Source organism: Tachysurus fulvidraco, chromosome 11 (assembly GCF_022655615.1).
Source record: "Tachysurus fulvidraco isolate hzauxx_2018 chromosome 11, HZAU_PFXX_2.0, whole genome shotgun sequence".
NCBI lineage: Eukaryota > Metazoa > Chordata > Actinopteri > Siluriformes > Bagridae > Tachysurus > Tachysurus fulvidraco.
Window position 1 is genome coordinate 15,922,269 of NC_062528.1, and position 19,304 is coordinate 15,941,572.

The 19,304-nt window shown below is 40.1% G+C and overlaps 2 protein-coding genes across 3 annotated transcripts in view; one reads left to right on the forward strand and one right to left on the reverse strand.

The window, feature by feature from the left end:
- Positions 1 to 380: 380 nt before the first annotated feature.
- On the reverse strand, positions 381 to 3,494 carry psenen (presenilin enhancer, gamma-secretase subunit). Its single transcript, XM_027145337.2, has 4 exons — positions 3,348 to 3,494; positions 2,848 to 2,913; positions 1,807 to 1,911; positions 381 to 1,363 (listed from the first exon to the last, which is right to left on the reverse strand). Exons 1-4 carry the CDS (start codon positions 3,448 to 3,450, stop codon positions 1,224 to 1,226), a joined length of 414 nt encoding a protein of 137 aa, XP_027001138.1. The 5' UTR covers positions 3,451 to 3,494; the 3' UTR covers positions 381 to 1,223.
- Positions 3,495 to 4,014: 520 nt separating this feature from the next.
- Positions 4,015 to 19,304, forward strand: part of kmt2bb (lysine (K)-specific methyltransferase 2Bb) — a 33,536-nt gene continuing 18,246 nt past the window's right edge. For both annotated transcript variants that reach the window (XM_027145806.2, XM_027145815.2), the window contains exons 1-15: positions 4,015 to 4,382; positions 8,890 to 8,968; positions 9,313 to 12,918; positions 13,079 to 13,290; positions 13,797 to 13,901; positions 14,021 to 14,177; positions 14,394 to 14,589; positions 14,795 to 14,859; positions 15,183 to 15,434; positions 15,895 to 16,001; positions 17,122 to 17,232; positions 17,713 to 17,826; positions 18,034 to 18,180; positions 18,331 to 18,423; positions 18,733 to 18,850. In XM_027145806.2, coding sequence (XP_027001607.2) covers positions 4,074 to 4,382; positions 8,890 to 8,968; positions 9,313 to 12,918; positions 13,079 to 13,290; positions 13,797 to 13,901; positions 14,021 to 14,177; positions 14,394 to 14,589; positions 14,795 to 14,859; positions 15,183 to 15,434; positions 15,895 to 16,001; positions 17,122 to 17,232; positions 17,713 to 17,826; positions 18,034 to 18,180; positions 18,331 to 18,423; positions 18,733 to 18,850 — 5,671 coding nt within the window. In that variant the 5' untranslated portion in view covers positions 4,015 to 4,073. The remainder of the gene's footprint in view (positions 4,383 to 8,889; positions 8,969 to 9,312; positions 12,919 to 13,078; positions 13,291 to 13,796; positions 13,902 to 14,020; positions 14,178 to 14,393; positions 14,590 to 14,794; positions 14,860 to 15,182; positions 15,435 to 15,894; positions 16,002 to 17,121; positions 17,233 to 17,712; positions 17,827 to 18,033; positions 18,181 to 18,330; positions 18,424 to 18,732; positions 18,851 to 19,304) is intronic.

A 19,304-nucleotide genomic window follows, 5' to 3' on the forward strand; every position in this document is an offset into this window, starting at 1 on the left:
AATAAATTATAAGCATTGGTAACAACACAGTGTACTGTTCCACAAGTACATAACCTCCTACATGGACAAGCAGGAAATGCCCCCATCCGTTCTTCCTCTTTAGATCTCCCGTTATACGTGAGACTCCAGACAGGGGAAATAATTCTGTAGGTCTGTAACTTTCCGCTACTTGGTGCCGGTTATATAATTACTGGAATATTGCCTGTAGTTAAGGGAATCTTCATATCTTGATATGAGCAGGTGATATAAAGGGAACTGGAAGGTACAAATGCTGACATTTAAAAGCATATTTGAACTCCCTTGTAGTTTATTAGAGGAACATTGATGTTGTAGTAATGTCCATGTCTGCAAACCTCATTATATTGCTGCAACCAAACGGATTTGATTAGAACAAAAATTTATTCATAACATCGTAGGTCTGTTACCAGAAACACAGGTATATGGATTTAGAGACACAAGATGATTATTTTAATCAACAACAATGGTTTTCATAGCCATGACCAGTAAACAAAACTCTGTGGTCCACTGAGAGTCAGAAACATGTTTCAATTATTCAGTTTTGGCCAGCATTCTGAGAAAGGAACGAAAGTAACTACGTTGACATTATCACATTGCACAATCAACATTAGGAGTGTCCTAACTATAAACTGTACTGACTCTATTCAGGATCATGAACATTATGAACGGTCACATAATGATTACTGGCTGGTCATATTATGGAAAACGTGGTTTAGATGTCTGACTTCAGAGCTCATCAATCTTTTTTATTTGTAAGGATTCCAAGTACTGATGCAGGGAAACATATTTTGCCTGCCGTCAACACTGACTGCAAGCTACTAAAAACAGCATCCAGTTAGATCCCGGCAGGAAGGGGGCTTAGAATTTGCCTGAACGTGAGATAGGGTTTCATAACAGGCGCCAGTGACTGGTTACACATCAGAGAGGCTTCATTTGTGGATATTAGAGAGTCTGGTATGTCAGTCCTGTTGTTGGGATTATAAGATTATTAGATTATGATCGTCTATGTAAATGAGGAAGAGTGTGTACGACTGGCGTTTGTCACTCACTTCTTAACACGTTGCTCAGTCTCGCTTTCATTCTTTCACAACAAGTCAAAATAATATGACATATGTTTATCTCACTGTTTAAAAGATTGAAAAGAAAAACAGAAAAAGAAAACTCCAGAAGCCTTCGAAGTAATTAACAGGTAGGTAAGTGTCTCTTTATGGTGTGCCAAGAGGAATGGTGAAGGAGAGATAATCAGCCACTTCACCCCACCGTGCTCGGTAATGCTGGAATATGGTGATCCACGTCGTGAGCACGGCCACCCACAGAAATAATCCCAGCGCTGAACGCTTCACATCTGTATAAAGAACATTGTTGTTAATGACAAAACATCTCATGTCATTAATTACAGAACAACAAATATAGGATGTCTGTGTGATCAAATACCACACAAGCCTTTATTTTTATCATAGCTTGTAGATTTAAATGTGTAATTAAGCTCATAAAGTAAATTTTAGCATGAGTGTTAAATTATTAATCAAATTTCTATCATGAGCACTTTGTCACAGTTGAGTTAGCTTAACTTTGAGATACATTAAAACAGAGCCTGTGTAAACAGGCAATATATAAATGGAAGCTTTATACATTTTTGTCACACATCTATATTTGGAATCAATTCCTAACAATTCTTTTACAGCAGAAACAAGGATTGAAACACAACTCAGAATATGACAAGCTTGTGGTTCTGTAATGTCTCATCATCTTTAAGAAGTGTGAAGAGCTGCTTGATGTTTTACTCACAGATTTTGATCTGTGGTTGTTCTGTGTAGGCGGGTTTTACAAAGGCCTCTTTAAAAAACCACACAACATTCACCAGCCAAAGGAAAGGGAGGAAGGCAAAGCCACCTAAAGTAGACAAGAATAAAAAAAGAAAGTTTTCGTTTGCTTGTTTACTATAAATATGTCAGTAGCATGTGGATGTTAGATACTAACAAGTATATGATGCATATATATCATATTGAATATACATACAATATACAAAAGTTAATATCACACACGTGCAACAAACAGGTCACTTACACACTTCTAATGTACATCAGATTCAAAGGTGCTTTTACTAAATCGTACAACCACACAGACATATATAATTTTAAGGACAGGTACCAAACCCTACAATGCTTTATTCTTTAATTATATCAGAATTAAAATGTTAATGGGTTGTACGATCTGCATTTGCATACACCAAATTCCATTTTTTCCCTTTATTTATTTTTTTTAAAGAATAAAAATATTCTGATGACGGACAGCATTTCTGACAAAGCGACAGCCGGAATTAAAGGCCTGTGAATCAGTTTGATCGAAATAGAAATCATTCTATACAGCAAAATGTATTTGGACACCCATTAACATAAATCCCCACATCCACACTCCAAAACCTAGAGAGAGGCCTTCTCAAAAGGATGGAGGATATTATAGTAGTAAAGGGAGACTAAATCCAGAACTGGAGGTTCAGTAAGTAAACATCGTGTTGGATCGTCACATGTCAACAAACCTTTGGCTGTAAACTGTTTGTGCCAGTAACCGCTTTAGATCTTAAGATGATAAATGCATACGAAGGACAAACGTGATAAATATAAAGTCAGTACTCTATACAATGACAGAAAGTGTTGTTTTTCTTAGCATGACTTCCTACCATGTCAAATAAGGAAATGTTTATACACGGACTGTTTATTATGCTGTTTGCAGAAAACATTTCCAGACCCACCTGTTGAACTCTTCCATAAAAATGAAAACAAACAAATAAATGACATTCATTCAAGGAATGTTGTGACAAGGACATACCCAAATAATATTTTCTGCAAAGATTCAGTTTCTCCTCGTTAGAAACGCGCTCCAAGTTCATGGTTTCTGCAAAACATTATGAATATTAAATATATCAGCCTGGAATAAGACATTAGGTTAAATATTCTCAGCAGCACTGTGAAGATGCTGCCCCCTTGTGGCGCACAGCAGAACAACACAAATACACTCACTAACATAAGGCCTAAAAAAAAATCAACATTAACACATATGTGGTCAAAATATTCAAAGTATAACTGGAAAAAATACGATAATGATATACGTGTTGTGTGCTACACGCAGTGTAACTATAAAATGTGTTAATCTCTGTGTTTAAAGTTTTTGTAATTAACGCCTTTTGTATGAAACACAACAGTTTAGCCAAATAAGAGCTAATAACATGCTAGCTAACGGTAGCATTTTTGCTAAAACAGCGTTTTTTAAGATATTAAACTGCGGTGTGAAAACTGAAGCTGTAGCTTGTGGTTTAAAAAAATGAATACCTTTGTTAGAAGCACAAATCTGTAAGGAGTTAATCACAAAACGCAAGTTTGAAGTCGAAAATGGCTTTTGATGCGAAAAAAGAACTAACATCCGCTTCCGCATTAAGAGTGTCACGTGATGACGGATACTGGTTTGAATTGTGGGAAATGTAGTTTTAAGAGAAGCAACGTAGTAGAACGTCAAAGACAGTGTTTTTCACAGTGTGACACAATGTGTGTGTGTGTGTGTGTGTGTGTGTGTGTGTGTGTGTGTGTGTGTGTGTGTGTGTGTGTGTGTGTGTGTGTGTGTGTGAGTTCAAATAAATGTAGCTTTAATTAATTTACAAATCAGAGACTACAGTGTCCGGTACACATGATGTTTAACAACACACAAAAAACACTATTAAATATTTAGATGATAATAACATACATCCAATAAAATATGTTTTTATTTTATTACATATTATTACATATTTATGACATGATTTATACATTATCGTTAAAACGAGACAACTCATTAATGAAAAGGAATCTGTTTTTACAGATTATTGCTGTTTTATTTTATATATAATTTATATATAAACTAAACTGTATATAATCTAATTTAGCGTTATGTTTTTTTATTACCCTAGATTGTGTGCGCCTTCATTTCCCAGAATGCCTTGCTGCCTCCCCCTCCCAATCAGGCGCTTTCCCTCTCCCCTGAACTCGGAGCTAGTCTGTAATTCGGTGTTGTTAAAGCTAACGATGGCAGCGGCGGCGGGTTGCGGCTCGGCGGCCGCGGCTGCTGGTGGTGCGGCAGGTGGCGTGGCCGCGGCGCGGGGGCGCTTTCCCGGGCGGCCCTGGTCGTCGCGGAGCCGCCTGCGCTCGGAGAAGCGGTGGCAGCTCGGTCGCTCGGGCACGGAGCAGGACGACACTGGCGGCGGAGGCCCGAGGCCCGCAGGCTGCCTGGCGCTTGCGTGCGCTGACGATCCGTCTCACCTGCGCCTGCTAGGGATCCAGGCGAGCTACAAGAGCCTGGGGGAGGCCGGCTACAGCTCCAGTGGAAGCGAACAGGTCAGTAGCCACATTTATTCTTGTAAATGCAAATGATACCCAAAGGATCTCGGGCCTGCTAACAAACACGGAGCTGAAGTTCAGCTGGAGAAAAGCTTGTTAGCATCAATGAAACAAAATGGACATGAACGGAGCTGAAAGCTAAAGTGATTAGCTGCCCGCTTTCGTTTAACGGCTACAGAACATACAGTAGAATGGAATAGAAGTAAAGTTAGAATAGAAGTAAAGGTGTGTGTGTGATCTTAGGAACATAACTCTACATTTTGCACTGTGTTTAGAAACAATGTTACTGCGCTCACAACTGTGTGTGTGTCGCGGAGGGGGAGGGGGTGAGCTACTGTAGCATAAAAGCTAACGCCACTAGACCTCTGTGTGTCTGTGTGTGTGTGTGTGTGTGTGTGTGTGTGTGTGTGTGTGTGTGTGTGTGTGTGTGTACTAAGGCCCATATGACTGATTTGTAGACCGCTTTATAAATTCATCGTTTCATATCTAATGTTCAGCCTCCTCCTGTGTTGTTGAGGAAGTTGATGTGGGTTCAGTAACAGCTCACTCACTACAGCTCACTCACATACATACATACGCACACAGACGTGGGTGAGAAGCAGCACTGCAGAACAATATCCGTAGTAAAACATAAACAGATTCTGCATTAGAGTTAAGTGGACGATGCTCTCATGTTTTTTGTTAACATCTTAAATGCATGGGATGGGGGGGGGGGGTCATTGTGAATCATTTTGAATCATTTCGAATCATTTCAGTATCTCAGGGATTTTAGATTCATCCAAATCTCTCATCACATGGAACGATTCCGGTGTAGTTTACTATAACAATACTATAATAATGTACATAACTACTTATATAATCATATGTTTGGTAAAGATTGCATTATGCCCTTTGGGAAAAGAGATTTGTAGATTATTTTTTTTTCAGTCATAACTCGCCCTTGGACGTTGTTTCTATCATCTGCACAAATCCTCCTAAATTAAAATGTAGAACAGTACAATACAGGCAGCTTTTCAAAGGACCTGTCAAAGAAGAGTTGCTTCTGGGAATTTTAAGTATGAGTTACTAGTACGGGTATAGCGTGCATGCATGTTATGGTCATGTGATCACAGGCGATTTATACTTATTTGTATTATGTGTGTGTGGTGTACATGAACTTTATAGTGCAACAGCCATGCGTACATCATAATGACACACTCATCTCTCTGAGTTACCCAGTCATCACTTATCCTGTACAAATCAACCATAATCGTTCCAGGCATCCTCCAGCTACATTACTATTATACCATTACTAGTATTAGTATTTGCATTATTTCCAGGAACCGTATCCACTCAGAATAATATTTTAGTTTTGTCAAGCTCTGTCTGGGCTGTCAAAATGCTGCTGGTTACAGTACATGCATCTAACAAAATGTCAGTCATATCTTGCAGCAGGTGATTGATGTAAATAAAGGCGGAGATGACAGTTGCGAACTGGTGCTGATTATCAAAATTTCCTATGACAAAAACCATGTCATGGCTTTGCATTTTTTATTTATATGTCAGTATGATGTGGCTGCTAGGTGCAAAATGTAAACATAAGGCTCATGACAGAAAACAGTTTAAAAAGAACAATATTTTTAAATTAGGCTTTAAACTTGGGGAAATATTAAATATACTGACGCACCTTTTGTTTAATTTTTGATACAACAGAGTTTTGAGTATCATCCACTACCTGATACTGAGCTGTCATTTTAGTAACCATGGTGACTTTCTACATGATTACATTATTTAGCCTTGCAGATGTGTTAGCAGCATGGTTTCATTTGTTGGTCAGGAAAAAAGGGGGATGGAAAATGGTAAACAATCCAAAATGTGTGTGATGCATCCAGTGTTTATTTTGTTTTAGTTAGACTAAATGCATCTTGTTTTATTATTGCTATTGGTACTGCCCTTTGGCACAGTTTAGCATCTCAGATCTACCAAAAAAAATTACTAACCACAACCCAAAATTCACAGTACTTTCGGGTTGTTTCCTTCAGTCACACCAAAGGGTAAAATATCAACTTTTGATTCAGGTGCATGAGCAGAAATGCAATGAGCAGAAATGCCATGCACCAAAATCATACTGAGCATCTGTCCTATTTTGTCAATGGATGAATTTAAGGAAGGTTCAGATGAGGCTTTCATAATCTGTATTTTATTTACGTTCTTTGATAGCATTTACTTTGATAGCAATGCTTCGATAGCATTTTCCATTTTGTGTGTTTATGCAGAAATGTTTGACTGGTTCTCTAATTTGTATTTTGTCTCGTAACTTGGACATAAAGCATGTTTAGTAATTCAGAGTAAGGGCTAATCCACTTGCATTTGGCTGATACTTTTATTCAGCATGACTTACACTTGACACCTGAACAGTTTAGGGTCTTTGAGCAAGACTCTTAACCCTTAAATGGCAGCTTGGTGATGCGTACATTTGAACTTGTGGTTAAGAGTGAAATGACACAGGGTGCATGATGGAAATGAGCATTTGAGTAGTTATACATCTGATTCAGTTGCACAGTTTGAAAAGCAGAGGTCTCAATCTGCACATCTCGTTGAGTTAAAAATCTTTAAAGAGCATGCATCTGCACTTGTGAAGTGACTGATAACTCCAGATCAAATCACCAACGTGTGTCACACATTACAAGTTATATAGTTACACGGCCACATTATAGCCATTAATAAGAGCTCTTCTTCAGCGTTCAAACCACAGCAGCCCTGCACTGTTTAGAGCAAGGCATCAGAAGTCGTACATTTTAGCTGATTTAAGAACTGTCTTCAATGAAATTTCAAATTCTCCAAATCAGTTCATGACTGGAGTGTATCCTTACACCCCTACGTATGGCCTTATGATCAGCAGCCACATGCACTTCCTGTTTTTTGATGCTCAGACTTTAAAGATGCAGAATTGTTAAAATTAAGGTCACACATTTTCCTTCTGTAAGCATATATCAGCCACATACAAGCTTCCGATTGTCAGGCATCCATCTGTGCAGTGTGTGTCTCTCAGTTCCTGTCTGTTAATGGAAATCACTTCTCAGTACAGTTGCCACTATCATTGTAGTATATGTTACACTACACATGTATCGACGTGTATCAGACACGCCTCAGTTTTACGGCTGGGTTGCAGTAAACAGTCTGGTGTTAAAAAAAAATGACAGGCATGTCAGTCTTTCTGGGTTGCTGCACCTTGTAGGATAAAAGAAAGGGCATTAAGTTTAAAGTTAAAAACACTGCTGTGCGTAACTCACTTATAACGCATTATAATGTCAGTGCTGTGCTGAAAACTTCTCACTTCCCAAAATACTTTTTTTTTTAGTATTGATCGGAAGAAAGATACATAGTGATATATATATCACAATACATGTGATAGTCACACATGTGTGATCAAACACTATACCAGGGGTCGGCAACCTTAAACACTCAAAGAGCCACTTGGACCCGTTTCCCACAGAAAATAAACACAGGGAGCCACAAAACCCTTTTGACCTCTAAAATGAAGATAACACTGCATATATCGTTTTTTACCTTTATGGAAAGTATAGAAAAAACTGTTGTGTGTTGCATTTATGAAATCAATTAACTGCTACCGATTTAAACGCAATTTTATTTCTGCAGGCAAACAAAAATATTTTGAACAGTTTGAACTAACCTTAAGAAAAAAGACGCTGCGTTGAAGGTTACTTTCAAATAAAATGTTTAAGATATAATTGAGTCCTTCGTATTCATGCCCAGGGCTCTCAAGTTTTGAAGACAGGCAAGCATGACCTCTCCAACCCCTCGCTTTTTTTCATTGGATGTTGCGTTAAATCTTTCCCCGATAGTGCTATTTTCTGATTGGCTATTGTGTAGCCTCTTTTTTGATTGGCTGATAATTGTCAGGCTCGACTAAGAACTCCTTGATTCCTGCCCAGTTCCACAGAAGAGACAGCAGTGAGGACTGATACATTTTGGGCGCTGCGGCTTATTAAATATATGATAGTCAAAAAGTTTTTTCTGCGTGAGAATATGATGCGCGGCGGGAGAAAAGACCCAAATGCGTGACTGTCACTCTCAATGCGTGACACTTGAACGCCCTGCATGACATAAAAAATTTACTTGCCGGCTGCAGCAAACCAAAAATGCGGCAGGTATGACGCATATTTTGAGCGACCAAAAAAAAAAATAATTAAACACGGTTTATTTTAATGTTACAAGAGCATCATGATCTTAGAATTTAGAATTACATTTTTTTTAAAAACTAACTAACAAAAATAAAAAAATTAAATTAAATGTTTATTTTCCAAATCTACGGGGAGCCGCAGCAGAGGAATGAAAGAGCCACTTGCTGCGGCTCCGGAGCCGCGGGTTGCCGACCCCTGCACTATACGGTGGTTGGCACCTGGTGTATGTCACTAAAATAGTTAACAAGATGTATTCAGAAAAATTTAACACAGGCATAATACATGAGAAATATTTCTAACCTCTACCTTTGTTCTTTCAGGGATCTGAATTTAAAGGTTTTGAGGCTGAAAATGAAAGTAACTTTGTTCTTGAACAGTCCAGAAGAAATCGTCGCAAACGTAAGTAAAATATTAAACACACAGCCTGCACCCTTGATAAGATAATGAAGATAATCTTAAAAGCTTACCCGGTACTTTATTTTGCTTTTAAGTATAAATGGAAACCCTGTTAATGTGTTATTTATTTTTGCAGGGTGTTTGAGGGTTCTTAGTGTCTTAATTTGTAAAAATGATTTATTATCATTATTATTATTATTATTATTATGGGCACAGATGTATTAAATTGAATCTCACACCTGAGATTTTCAGCTGATTTTTCTATTACATTTGTCATAATTTCATCCTCATCTAGAAGCTCAAATGACAGAAATTTCTCTATTTTAAATCTTATTTTGTTCTCCCAGGTAATCGGGCATCAACAAATTCGTCAAAAAGAGTGCGTCGGAGACCAGCTTCTGCAACAGCCCCAGCTGTAGAGAAGGGTCAAGCACCTCCGATTGATTCTGGATCTGTACAGGAGCTTCACAGCAAAGCAGAGTCTTGTAATGATGTTTTGACTGAAGATGCTATTTCTAGCTCAGTTAAGCTAACAAAACGAAGACGAAAAAGAGGCTCTGTGAAAGACGATGCTTCATCTGCTCCAAGGATCACTATCAAGTTAGTGACTAAGAGGAGAGTTAAGGTAGATGCATCCCAGCAGTCTAAAACTAAGGAAAATCAATGTGCCATAGTCTCATCTGCACAAGTGAAATTAAAGAGAGGTGCAAAAGCCCCAGAAAGTAGTTCAACTGAGGTGAAGGAAGAGGTCATTACGCGAAGGCGAGGGCGATCCGCATCCATTCCGCAGAGTGTGCCAGATGCAAAGGTTGATGACCGAAAAGTAGAGGAAAAGTTGAGGAAGCCAACCCGCAAGACTCGTTCAACATCATGTGGTGACGCTGTAGAGCTAAACACTGGTGCAAAGAAGACAGAACCAACAGACAGCGTGTCAGAAGAAAGCACAGAAGTTAAAAAGCTGGTGATTCGGAGACGGAACAGATTAGACTCAAGCCACGTTGAGCAATCCGGAGACCACAAAGATGAGGCTACGTTGTCGGAGTCGATTTTAGAGGTGTCAACAGTCGGGGAGCCTAAACCACCTTCTAGGAAGAAAAAGAAAAAACGGAAGAAGAGAAATCGGAAAGACAAAATTGCAGAAAAGAGTGCAGAGAACTTTGATGCTTTGTCTCAGCAACCGACAGGAGACTCCATAGAGAACAACTTTGTGGGAATCCCAGGCTTAAAACTGACACGAATACGAAACCCGAAAGCCAGGTTTCGTAAGAAATGCAGCAAGTTTATTTGGACCTTAACACTGGTAAAGTGCAAAAGCAAAACTGTTAGTCCACCAACCCAAGAAAATCTAAGCAAAGCACCAGAAAGCCTTAGCAACGAGACAAAATGTCCCTCAAAATGTGCAAAAGACCTAGATGTTTCAGCAGAACCTACATCTAGTCCAGCTGACACTTCAGAGATTAACACTCTGCAAGAGCCAGAAAGTAAGGAATTGTTAAAAACTGTTAATGTTACCTGCGGCTTAGAAAACACAGACATCATAGAGAAAGATGATGAGATCTCAAGAAAGGCTGGGGTGACCTCTGAAAAATGTGAGAAGGAGACCTCAAGAAAGGATAACAATGAGAGAGAGTCAAGAAATTGCAGTGAGGGGAGCTCAGGAATGACTGCTGGGACAAGTTTGAGAAATGAAGATGAGGCGACCTTAAGAAAAGGTGGGGAGGAGCCCCAGGTGTCTGGTGCAGTTGAGGTTGTAAAAGAAATGCTTCCAGAGGCTGCCATAGAGATGGATGAAGAGCTGACGGGTAAGGATTTTGTTCCTACCCTACAGAAAAAGGTTGTTTCCTCACCAGGAAAACACGACAGATTAAAACAGTCTTTTTCAGTCCAGCAAGCCACAACTACACCTAAACCGACAGAGCTTTTGAATGAACCTGGTTGTCAGACTTCTGCAGAAATAGAGAACCAGGTAGAAACTAAAGCTCCTCCACTCATACCTAAGGCTAGGCATAGATTGAGTCTCAACTCTCCTCGAAAGAAGCGTGTAAGGCATAAACCTTGGACAACTTGCAAGAGGAAATCTAAGAGTGTTCCTTCTGCTAATGACCCCAATTCTAAAATGATTGCTGATACTGAGAGTTCTGTCACTGAGACGGTGGTGGAAGCTGCAGTGGTGGAAGCTCCGGCCACTGAGGCGGAAGCTCCGGCCTCTGAGGCGGAAGCTCCGGCCTCTGAGGCGGAAGCTCCGGCCTCTGAGGCGGAAGCTCCGGCCTCTGAGGCGGAAGCTCCGGGCCCTGAGGCGGAAGCTCCGGGCCCTGAGGCGGAAGCTCCGGGCCCTGAGGCGGAAGCTCCGGCCTCTGAGGCGGAAGCTCCGGCCTCTGAGGCGGAAGCTCCGGCCTCTGAGGCGGAAGCTCCAGTCACTGAAGCTGAACCCAAGTTAGGGGAGTTACCAGAATTACATGAAAAGCCTAACCCAAGGAAGTGCTCTGTTCAGGATTCTGGTCAAGCAAAAGTCTCTCTCTCAAGATTTGCAGCACCAATGTCTGGGGTAACTAAACCCACAAGTGTCGATTGTGCTGCACTTCCACCTCAACCAGCAACTGAAACACCACCCGAGGTTAAGACTCAGAAGGAGCCATCAACTGAAGTCTTGATTTTAGATCCACAAATGCCCCTCACTTTTCAAGCAGATCCTCCTTGTCATGTTCAGAAACCAATCAAGCAAAGCAAGAAAAGACGCAGATCTTTCATAGGGCATCGGTTAAAAGCTCGAAGAAAAAGGTTGCCCCAAAGACAGTTAACAGAAGAAGGGTCTGATGGTTGCCCAGCAGTTGTAACGTCTGAGCCAGCACGGTCCAAGCTAGTTGGCATACTGAAAACGAAGTACAGAAACAGGCACGTTTCATCAAGTCTTCCTTACACTCTTGAAGACAAAAAAAGGAGAGCAAAGCTTTTTGCACTGCAAGTGGAGCGTGAGCTTTGTGTTCATAGAAATGAGGAACAAGAAAAAGCTGCTGTTCATGAAAAATCTGACTCCGATTCTGTTGAAGTCCAACCTGGTAAAACGAAATGTGTTAAAAACATTAAGCATTTTATAATGCCTGTTGTCAGTGCCCGGTCTTCACGGGTAATAAAAACACCAAAGAGATTTATGGATGATGCTGACATGTCAGATCTGCCTCGGAGGAATGCGCAGAAGAAAGGACACCAGTTGGGGTTGAATCCAAAATCAAAGAAACAAGATGATGGCGAAGAGAGAGATGAGCATTCCTCTGTTCTATCACAGGACGAGGAAGATCTTCTGTCTGAACTACCCGAAGCTCAGTTAGATCTTGATTTGTCTTCTGCTGAAGAATCTAAGCTGGAGCCAGTAAATGACTTGGACAACCTAGGTGAAGAAAAGTTCCCCAGCAAGAGGAAATCACTACTCAGAGACCCAGGTTTTAATTGGCAGGCTGCAGGTGCAGAGATCTACAACTTTGACCAAGATCTTGAAAAGGAGTACGAGGCCTTCTTGTCTGCCGAAGATTTCTCGTTTGATTCACTAATAGATCCACCTCAGAAAAAGAAACCGAGCATGAAATTCAAGAAACCACAATCGCACCTAAAGCTCTATAAGAAACTCAAGGATGAACTAAACTTTGGTTCCACCAAGAAAAAACTGAAAAAGCTCCCATCAGCTGACACAGTGAAAACTGTTTTACCCCCTGCTGAGGTACCAAAGGTGGAGTTGGAGAACGAAACCAGTTTAATTAAGTCTCTTTCTGATGTTAAGACTGAAAAGGCTAAACTCAAGATTGAGGATCTTGACAGTCCAGGAGTTGTTCGTAAAGTATCCATCTGTGTACGGGCCCTTAGCAACAAGTTTTTGGGACAACATCAGGACGAGCAGGTGGATGACATGCAAGATGAATTCTCCATCCATACAGACATTTCACTTCCTAAGAAATCCATGGGTAAGGCTTTTATGTCTGTGTATGTATGCGTGTGTATATATAAAATATTGTTTATATAATTATATAATGCATTTATATTCAGGAAAGATGAGAGAGTATAGCATTTTCATACAAACAAATCTTTCAGTAACTTATGGGTCTTTGATCTTTTTATTATTAGACATTGAGAACATGTTTCGAGCTGAATCAAGAGATCAGAAGTCAGAACGAGGCTTTGCTCAAAAGAGTAAGGACGTCATTGAGTCAAGGGAGAAAAGTACTGTTCAGCGTCCTCACCTCTCTGGGGCCAACAAGCGCATGTTCAACCTCCTGAAGAAGGCCAAGGTTCAGCTTATCAAGATTGATCAGCAGAAACATCTCAAGTCATCAGGGGTATGAATAAAATTTTTTAAAACCTTTTAGTTTTTGTACCAGCAGATGCTAGTGGACACAGGACTTTTTTTTAAAAAACCTGATTATTTTCATTCATTTTAATCATTGCCATTTCCCACCTACTAGCTAGTTCACCTCATTACATTAACCAGGGAGGGTGGAAGTCGGGAATTCTCTATCTGCACTCTTTTGCATACATGAGTTCAGACATGTGATTCAAACTCTCGCAACATTAGATTCAGGAGAAGAATTATGCTAGTTAAACTTTTTAATCAATGACGTTCTGGTCTGTAATAAAGCATTTTCATGTCTTCTCTGTCATCGTGATGGCTATGAATTCACATGTGATCAGTAAGTTTCAGGCAAAACTATGTACTCACTGTAACACTATCAAAAAAAAAAGTCATGACATTTAAACTCCAGACCTATGGCATTTATTTGTTGTGTGTGCAAGCACACATGCACTTACGTTTGACTTAAAGATTACTCATACTTTGACTTTACAGCTCCTGTCTGAAGGCCGAATCACAGCTGGGAAGAGGCATATTCGAAAACCGATTAAACAGCTGAATGATTCCTGTCCCGACAAGACCGTTGCCTCTACTGAGCAGGTAATGCTGCGATCCTCATGTCGCTGAACAGTGAATGAAGCTGTGGCACTCTAAAATATGCTCATAGGACTTAACCCCACATCCCTGTTTCTCAGCTTGTCTATGTTTTTGTCTATTAGGAGCCAGCCAGAGGAGGTCCACGCATCAAGCATGTTTGCCGAGCAGCAGCTGTGGTTCTGGGGCAGCCTCGTGCCATCATCCCGGACGATATCCCCAGACTAAGCGCTCTTCCACTACATGAAAGATCAGGCATTTCTCCATCACCTGCTACTAAAGGTAACAGTACAGTTAAAATGGAAGAAATGTTCGCAGTTCACCATATATTTAACTGCAACATGTCAGTAAGTCATTTACAAAAACTGTTTTATAGCCCGTGTTGTAACAGCTGTAGTTTGTTTGTAGCTCTAGTTCTAAAAGCTCATTTATTTTCAGATGGTTAGAGTCTGTCTGTTCTGTCCTGATAAGTAATTATGTACTGTGCTACATTTACAGATGTGGAGTCACATTCTGACCCAGACAGCCCCGTAGTGCAAGAGCAGAGGACGCCCAAGTTCCGCAAAGCCCGAGCACACGCACGCCGATGTGGCCAGTGTAAAGGCTGTCTCCATGAAGAGGACTGTGGAAAGTGCATTAACTGCCTAGACAAGCCCAAATTTGGTGGCCCTAACACCAAAAGACAGTGCTGCGTGTAAGTGTTCATTGCAGTCAAATGCATCGGCTTCTTTTAGTTTAATACCTTTTATCATACATCAATATAAACATCTAGGAAAAGCCAGTGTATACACTTGTATCATGCATCCTAGCATACTGCAACAATGAACAACATACAACTACATAACTAAATATATATTCTGCATTATTAAATTGCTCAACTCGATACTTTTGTCTTAAAGGTTTAAGAGATGTGATGAGGTTGAAGAAAGGAAGGCTATGAGACTATGTGGCAAGCTCTATAAAGGTTGGTTCTTGTGCAGTTTACTAACTGAGTTCATATTTTTTCAAGAGTCTTTACAAGTCATTTACTTGTCTGGCATTTCATTTTAAAAAATACATGTGAAAATGAAGTTCTTTCTGTGGTTCAGTTTTGGAAACATTTCAGCATCACATCATGACTACTATGTATTGACTATTGTTGCTTTGGGAAATGTAAATTTAACAAAAAGTCACAAGAGAGCTGTAAATAATCTCACAAATTAATTCCTAACTCTCTCTCTCTCTCTCTCTCTCTCTCTCTGTCTGTCTCTCTCTTTCTCTGTGTGTGTGCTGTATGTGTGTGTGCAGGACAAATGAAGAGGCGTCGCTCATTAGTCAGTGCTGGTCACTCAAGTAATGAGGACTGTGAAGGGACAGAGGCAACTTCTGTAGGAGGAGACGGTCAGAGCCCGTCATTACGAAAACAACCCAAGCGCACTGTTAAACCACGCTACTACTGCGATTTGCTGGAATATGACTCTGACCTCGACCCAGACATGAACAGGACACCACACTCCACCTCACCAGCCCGGAGGAGAGCACCTGGACCACGCAACAACGGTAAACGCATGAAGGCATTTTAGAAGGAGGTTTAAAGCCATATTTGCATCCACTTGTTTTTACATTTATGCTTGAGGTTATGCGATAAAATTTTGTGGCTGTGTTGTTTTCTTGTTCTCTGCTGATTAGTCAGATTGATGTTAATCAGTCGAAGGTTGACTTGGTTTCTGCTGTTTTGTTCACATTTTGGTAATCCCAGTGCGCGTGGCTTTTGTGGTGCGTGTACAACTCTCTGGCTTGCATTGTGTAGTGTTCTGAGCAGCACTGTTGGCATAGCAATGCAGACTGTGTGAGCCTTGGCATTGTCACCCATTAATGGCACTGTGACCAGCTGCCTCTGTGGTCTATTTATGTGCATTTTATTTATTATTGTTTTACTTTGTCTTTTTTATGGTTATGTTGATGGTCTGTCTAAATTGTTATTGTTTTTTTTGTGTGTGTGTGTGTGTCTTATTCACAGACTTTGTGTCATTAGACGACTTTGTCGGTGATGGCCTTGAAGACGGGATACGACATCGCAGACATGGATTTAACAGAGTTCCACCTATCAGGCGGAAACCTGAGAAGGTAAATCAGCTGTGGAACTCGTTCATTTACAATACAATTCAAAAGTCTAAGTCCACATTTGACCTATTCGATTAGTCTGCTATTTGTTCTTAGATTTAGCGAGTTCAGACTTGCGAGTCAAAGCAAAACTGAAATTCACGAGATCCACGTTATTGCACATTAAGCATAGTGCTGATGGCTGCGAGAACTGTATCGGAACTGTTCAGAATTGAACAGTCTGTTGTGTTAATGAGGGGCATCTGAACAAAATCCTTTTAACAGTCTCTATTTACATACTGGTGGCAGTGAAGATGAGAACATGCTGGGAATAGTGATCTTTGCTAACAGATGTGGACTTCCACAAATAGAGTACCTGTTTTTCATAATAATTTGCCTCCACAATTGCTGTTTCTAAAGAGGTTTTCAGATCTATTTACTAAAACACCAACCTGTATTTTACATATTTGAAAGTGAAAGTGACGTGACATACGCTAAGTACGGTGGCTCATACTCAGAATTTGTTCTCTGCATTTAACCCATCTGAAGTGAACACACACACAGCAGTGAACACACACACAGCAGTGAACACACACACAGCAGTGAACACACACACAGCAGTGAACACACACACAGCAGTGAACACACACACAGCAGTGAACACACACACAGCAGTGAACACACACACAGCAGTGAACACACACCCGGAGCAGTGAGCAGCCATTTTTATGCTGCGGCGCCCGGGGAGCAGTTACCTTGCTCAAGGGCACCTCAGTCGTGGCCGGCCCAAGACTCGAACCCCACAACCTTTGGGTTACGAATCAGACTCTCTAACCATTAGGCCACGACTGCCCCCAAATTTCAGTAGGAATACTCCTAGTTTTACATCACTTTCACACAAAATCAGGTCTTAGGATGTTTGCACATTGTAAATCAAAGCTTGGTATCCACAATCACATTTCCATAACAACAGTGGAGTTGGTGAAGCAGACCATGCTTGGGGTTCATTCTTGGTGTACTAGGATATGTCCTGTTTTTAGCATTATTATTTATTATTCTGTAATTTTTCTGATAAAACATTAGACATTTTGTTTGCATGACTAGATGATGTAACACACAATCAATATAAACATTTTTTTTATAGAGTCCTCAGGAGCAAACACCACCCAGTGTTCTGGCAGCGCTGGCTAACGGTTTTTCAGAGAGAGCAAGTGAACCCTCTGAGCCTACATACAAGATCTGTGTCGACTTTAAGGTAGGATGGAAAACATAAGCACACAGGCTAACTATGTATTCGTTTCAAGTTTGAACAGTTTTGTGTGCTTTTGTAAACATTGATCAAAAGTCAAGCTGTTGTATAGTTATAAAATCACTCAGTTTTGTAATGCAGTTCTGTGTATTAGAATGATTATTACAACATGCTTTAAAATGCATTGAATAATCATAATATAATCATAATAATGTAATAGGTTTAATTGCTTATTCAAAAAAATACAAGTGACACCATGGGTGGCAAAATGACAGATATAATTAAGATGTTTAGATATGTAACCTTTTTCACTTGTTACCTGATTGTGTCCTGAGATCTTATCTTACACATTTATTGTACTATTTGTTTGTTTGTTTGTTTGTTTGTTTATTTTGTGTGCTTCTGAATTTAACAAGACCCTAATTTGGGCCGTCCAAAAATACAGTTAAATATGGTGCATTCCTGTCCCTGTCCTTTCCTCTACAGGAGGACTGCAACTTGCAGAATGTTTGGTCGACCGGTGGATTGAGCATCCTAACCTCTGTGCCTCTGATGCCTTCGTCTGTGTGTCTGCTTTGTGCCAGCAAAGGACAGCATGAGGTATGGACTGAGATTATAGATAATCGACAGTTGCACATATCTGTGTGCCCAAAAAGAATCAATAAGTACTGTTGATATTTATATTATTTCTAAAAATTAAATTCCACAGACTGTGAGTGTTGTGTGTTTTTGACATACATTTTAAAGTCTATTAAATATTGGACAGAAATGAAAACATTGCCAAAGAACATTGTTTATCTGCTCCAGATGTTGTTCTGTCAAGTGTGTTGCGAACCTTTCCATTACTTCTGCTTGGAGCCGTCAGAGCGCCCGGTGAAGGAGAATAAGGAGAACTGGTGCTGTCGCCGCTGCAAGTTCTGCCGTGTATGCGGTCGCAAGAACAGACATTCTAAAGTTGGTTGAACTTTCACAAATTTACCATCAGTTTTAATATTGAATGAGGAACCTTTTGTTATAAAGTTTTGGGCCTGAACTCATTTTCACTTCTGCATATGCCTGGCATCATGTTAGTGTTTGTAAACCTTTGTTTATGTCTCCAAATAGCCTCTGCTCGAGTGTGAACGATGCCAGAACTGTTATCATCCTGCCTGTCTTGGGCCAAACTATCCCAAGCCCAGCAAGCGCAAGAGGCCATGGGTGAGTAAACCCCAGATTTTTCTGTATGACCTGGCATCAATTACAGGGTCCTTATAGTATATGAACTATAATTCGTTTAGAAAGCTCACAGACCGAGTAGCAGGCTTATATGAAATTGATCAGATACATGATTTATATGGTTTTTTTTTTTAAATCTAGTCTAAATCAAGGTTTCATATGGATACCGTGGGGAAATATTTAAAATTAAGAAATAAAAATAAAGAAAACCATTTGAATACTTTTTCTTTTCATTAAACACCCAGTGAACATCCGATGACCTGTTTTGTGCTGGTTGTGTTTTCTCCACAGGTCTGTATGACGTGCATCAGGTGTAAGAGTTGTGGCGTGACTCCTGGGAAGAGCTGGGACACGGAGTGGAACCACGATAAGGGCTTCTGTCCTGACTGTTCTCAGCTGTATGATCATGGTGGGAGCACTAAACATATTGCAGTTATATTGAAGATGCCTAAACGTGTTTTATGTTTATCTGTTTATTTAATTAAAAGAGCAATTCTAAGAAGCTGCAGTTACTGGCATGGCAAATCCTGCTGGGAAATTATTTAAAGATTTTTTTTTAATTGAGAAAAAATGTTAATCTGCTAGCCTGTGAATATGCACACATTGTTTATATGTACATATTACTTCAGGTTTATACATGGTTAAGTTACAGCTAATAACTCCTTAGGCTTTTTTATACTCCCATCTTCAGTGACGCAAGCGTTACTGGCCATGTTATCAGGTGATGACTAAATGAGTATTCTAGCAACTACAGCTGATCTTTAACCAGCTTCCTTGTGCGTTTTTGTTCATTTGTGTTTTGTTGTTTACTTTTTTAATTGATAAAATGCTTTTCTCCCTTAAAAAATTACGAAATCATGCTT

Excerpts from the sequence above, each read along its gene's own strand:
- psenen (XM_027145337.2), bottom strand. The coding sequence starts at position 3,450 with ATGCGGAAGCGGATGTTAGTTCTTTTTTCGCATCAAAAGCCATTTTCG. Across the intron at positions 1,912-2,847 it reads TTGCAGAAAATATTATTTGG|GTGGCTTTGCCTTCCTCCCT; the intron begins GTATGTCCTTGT and ends TGTCTACTTTAG. Across the intron at positions 1,364-1,806 it reads ACAACCACAGATCAAAATCT|ATGTGAAGCGTTCAGCGCTG; the intron begins GTGAGTAAAACA and ends TTCTTTATACAG.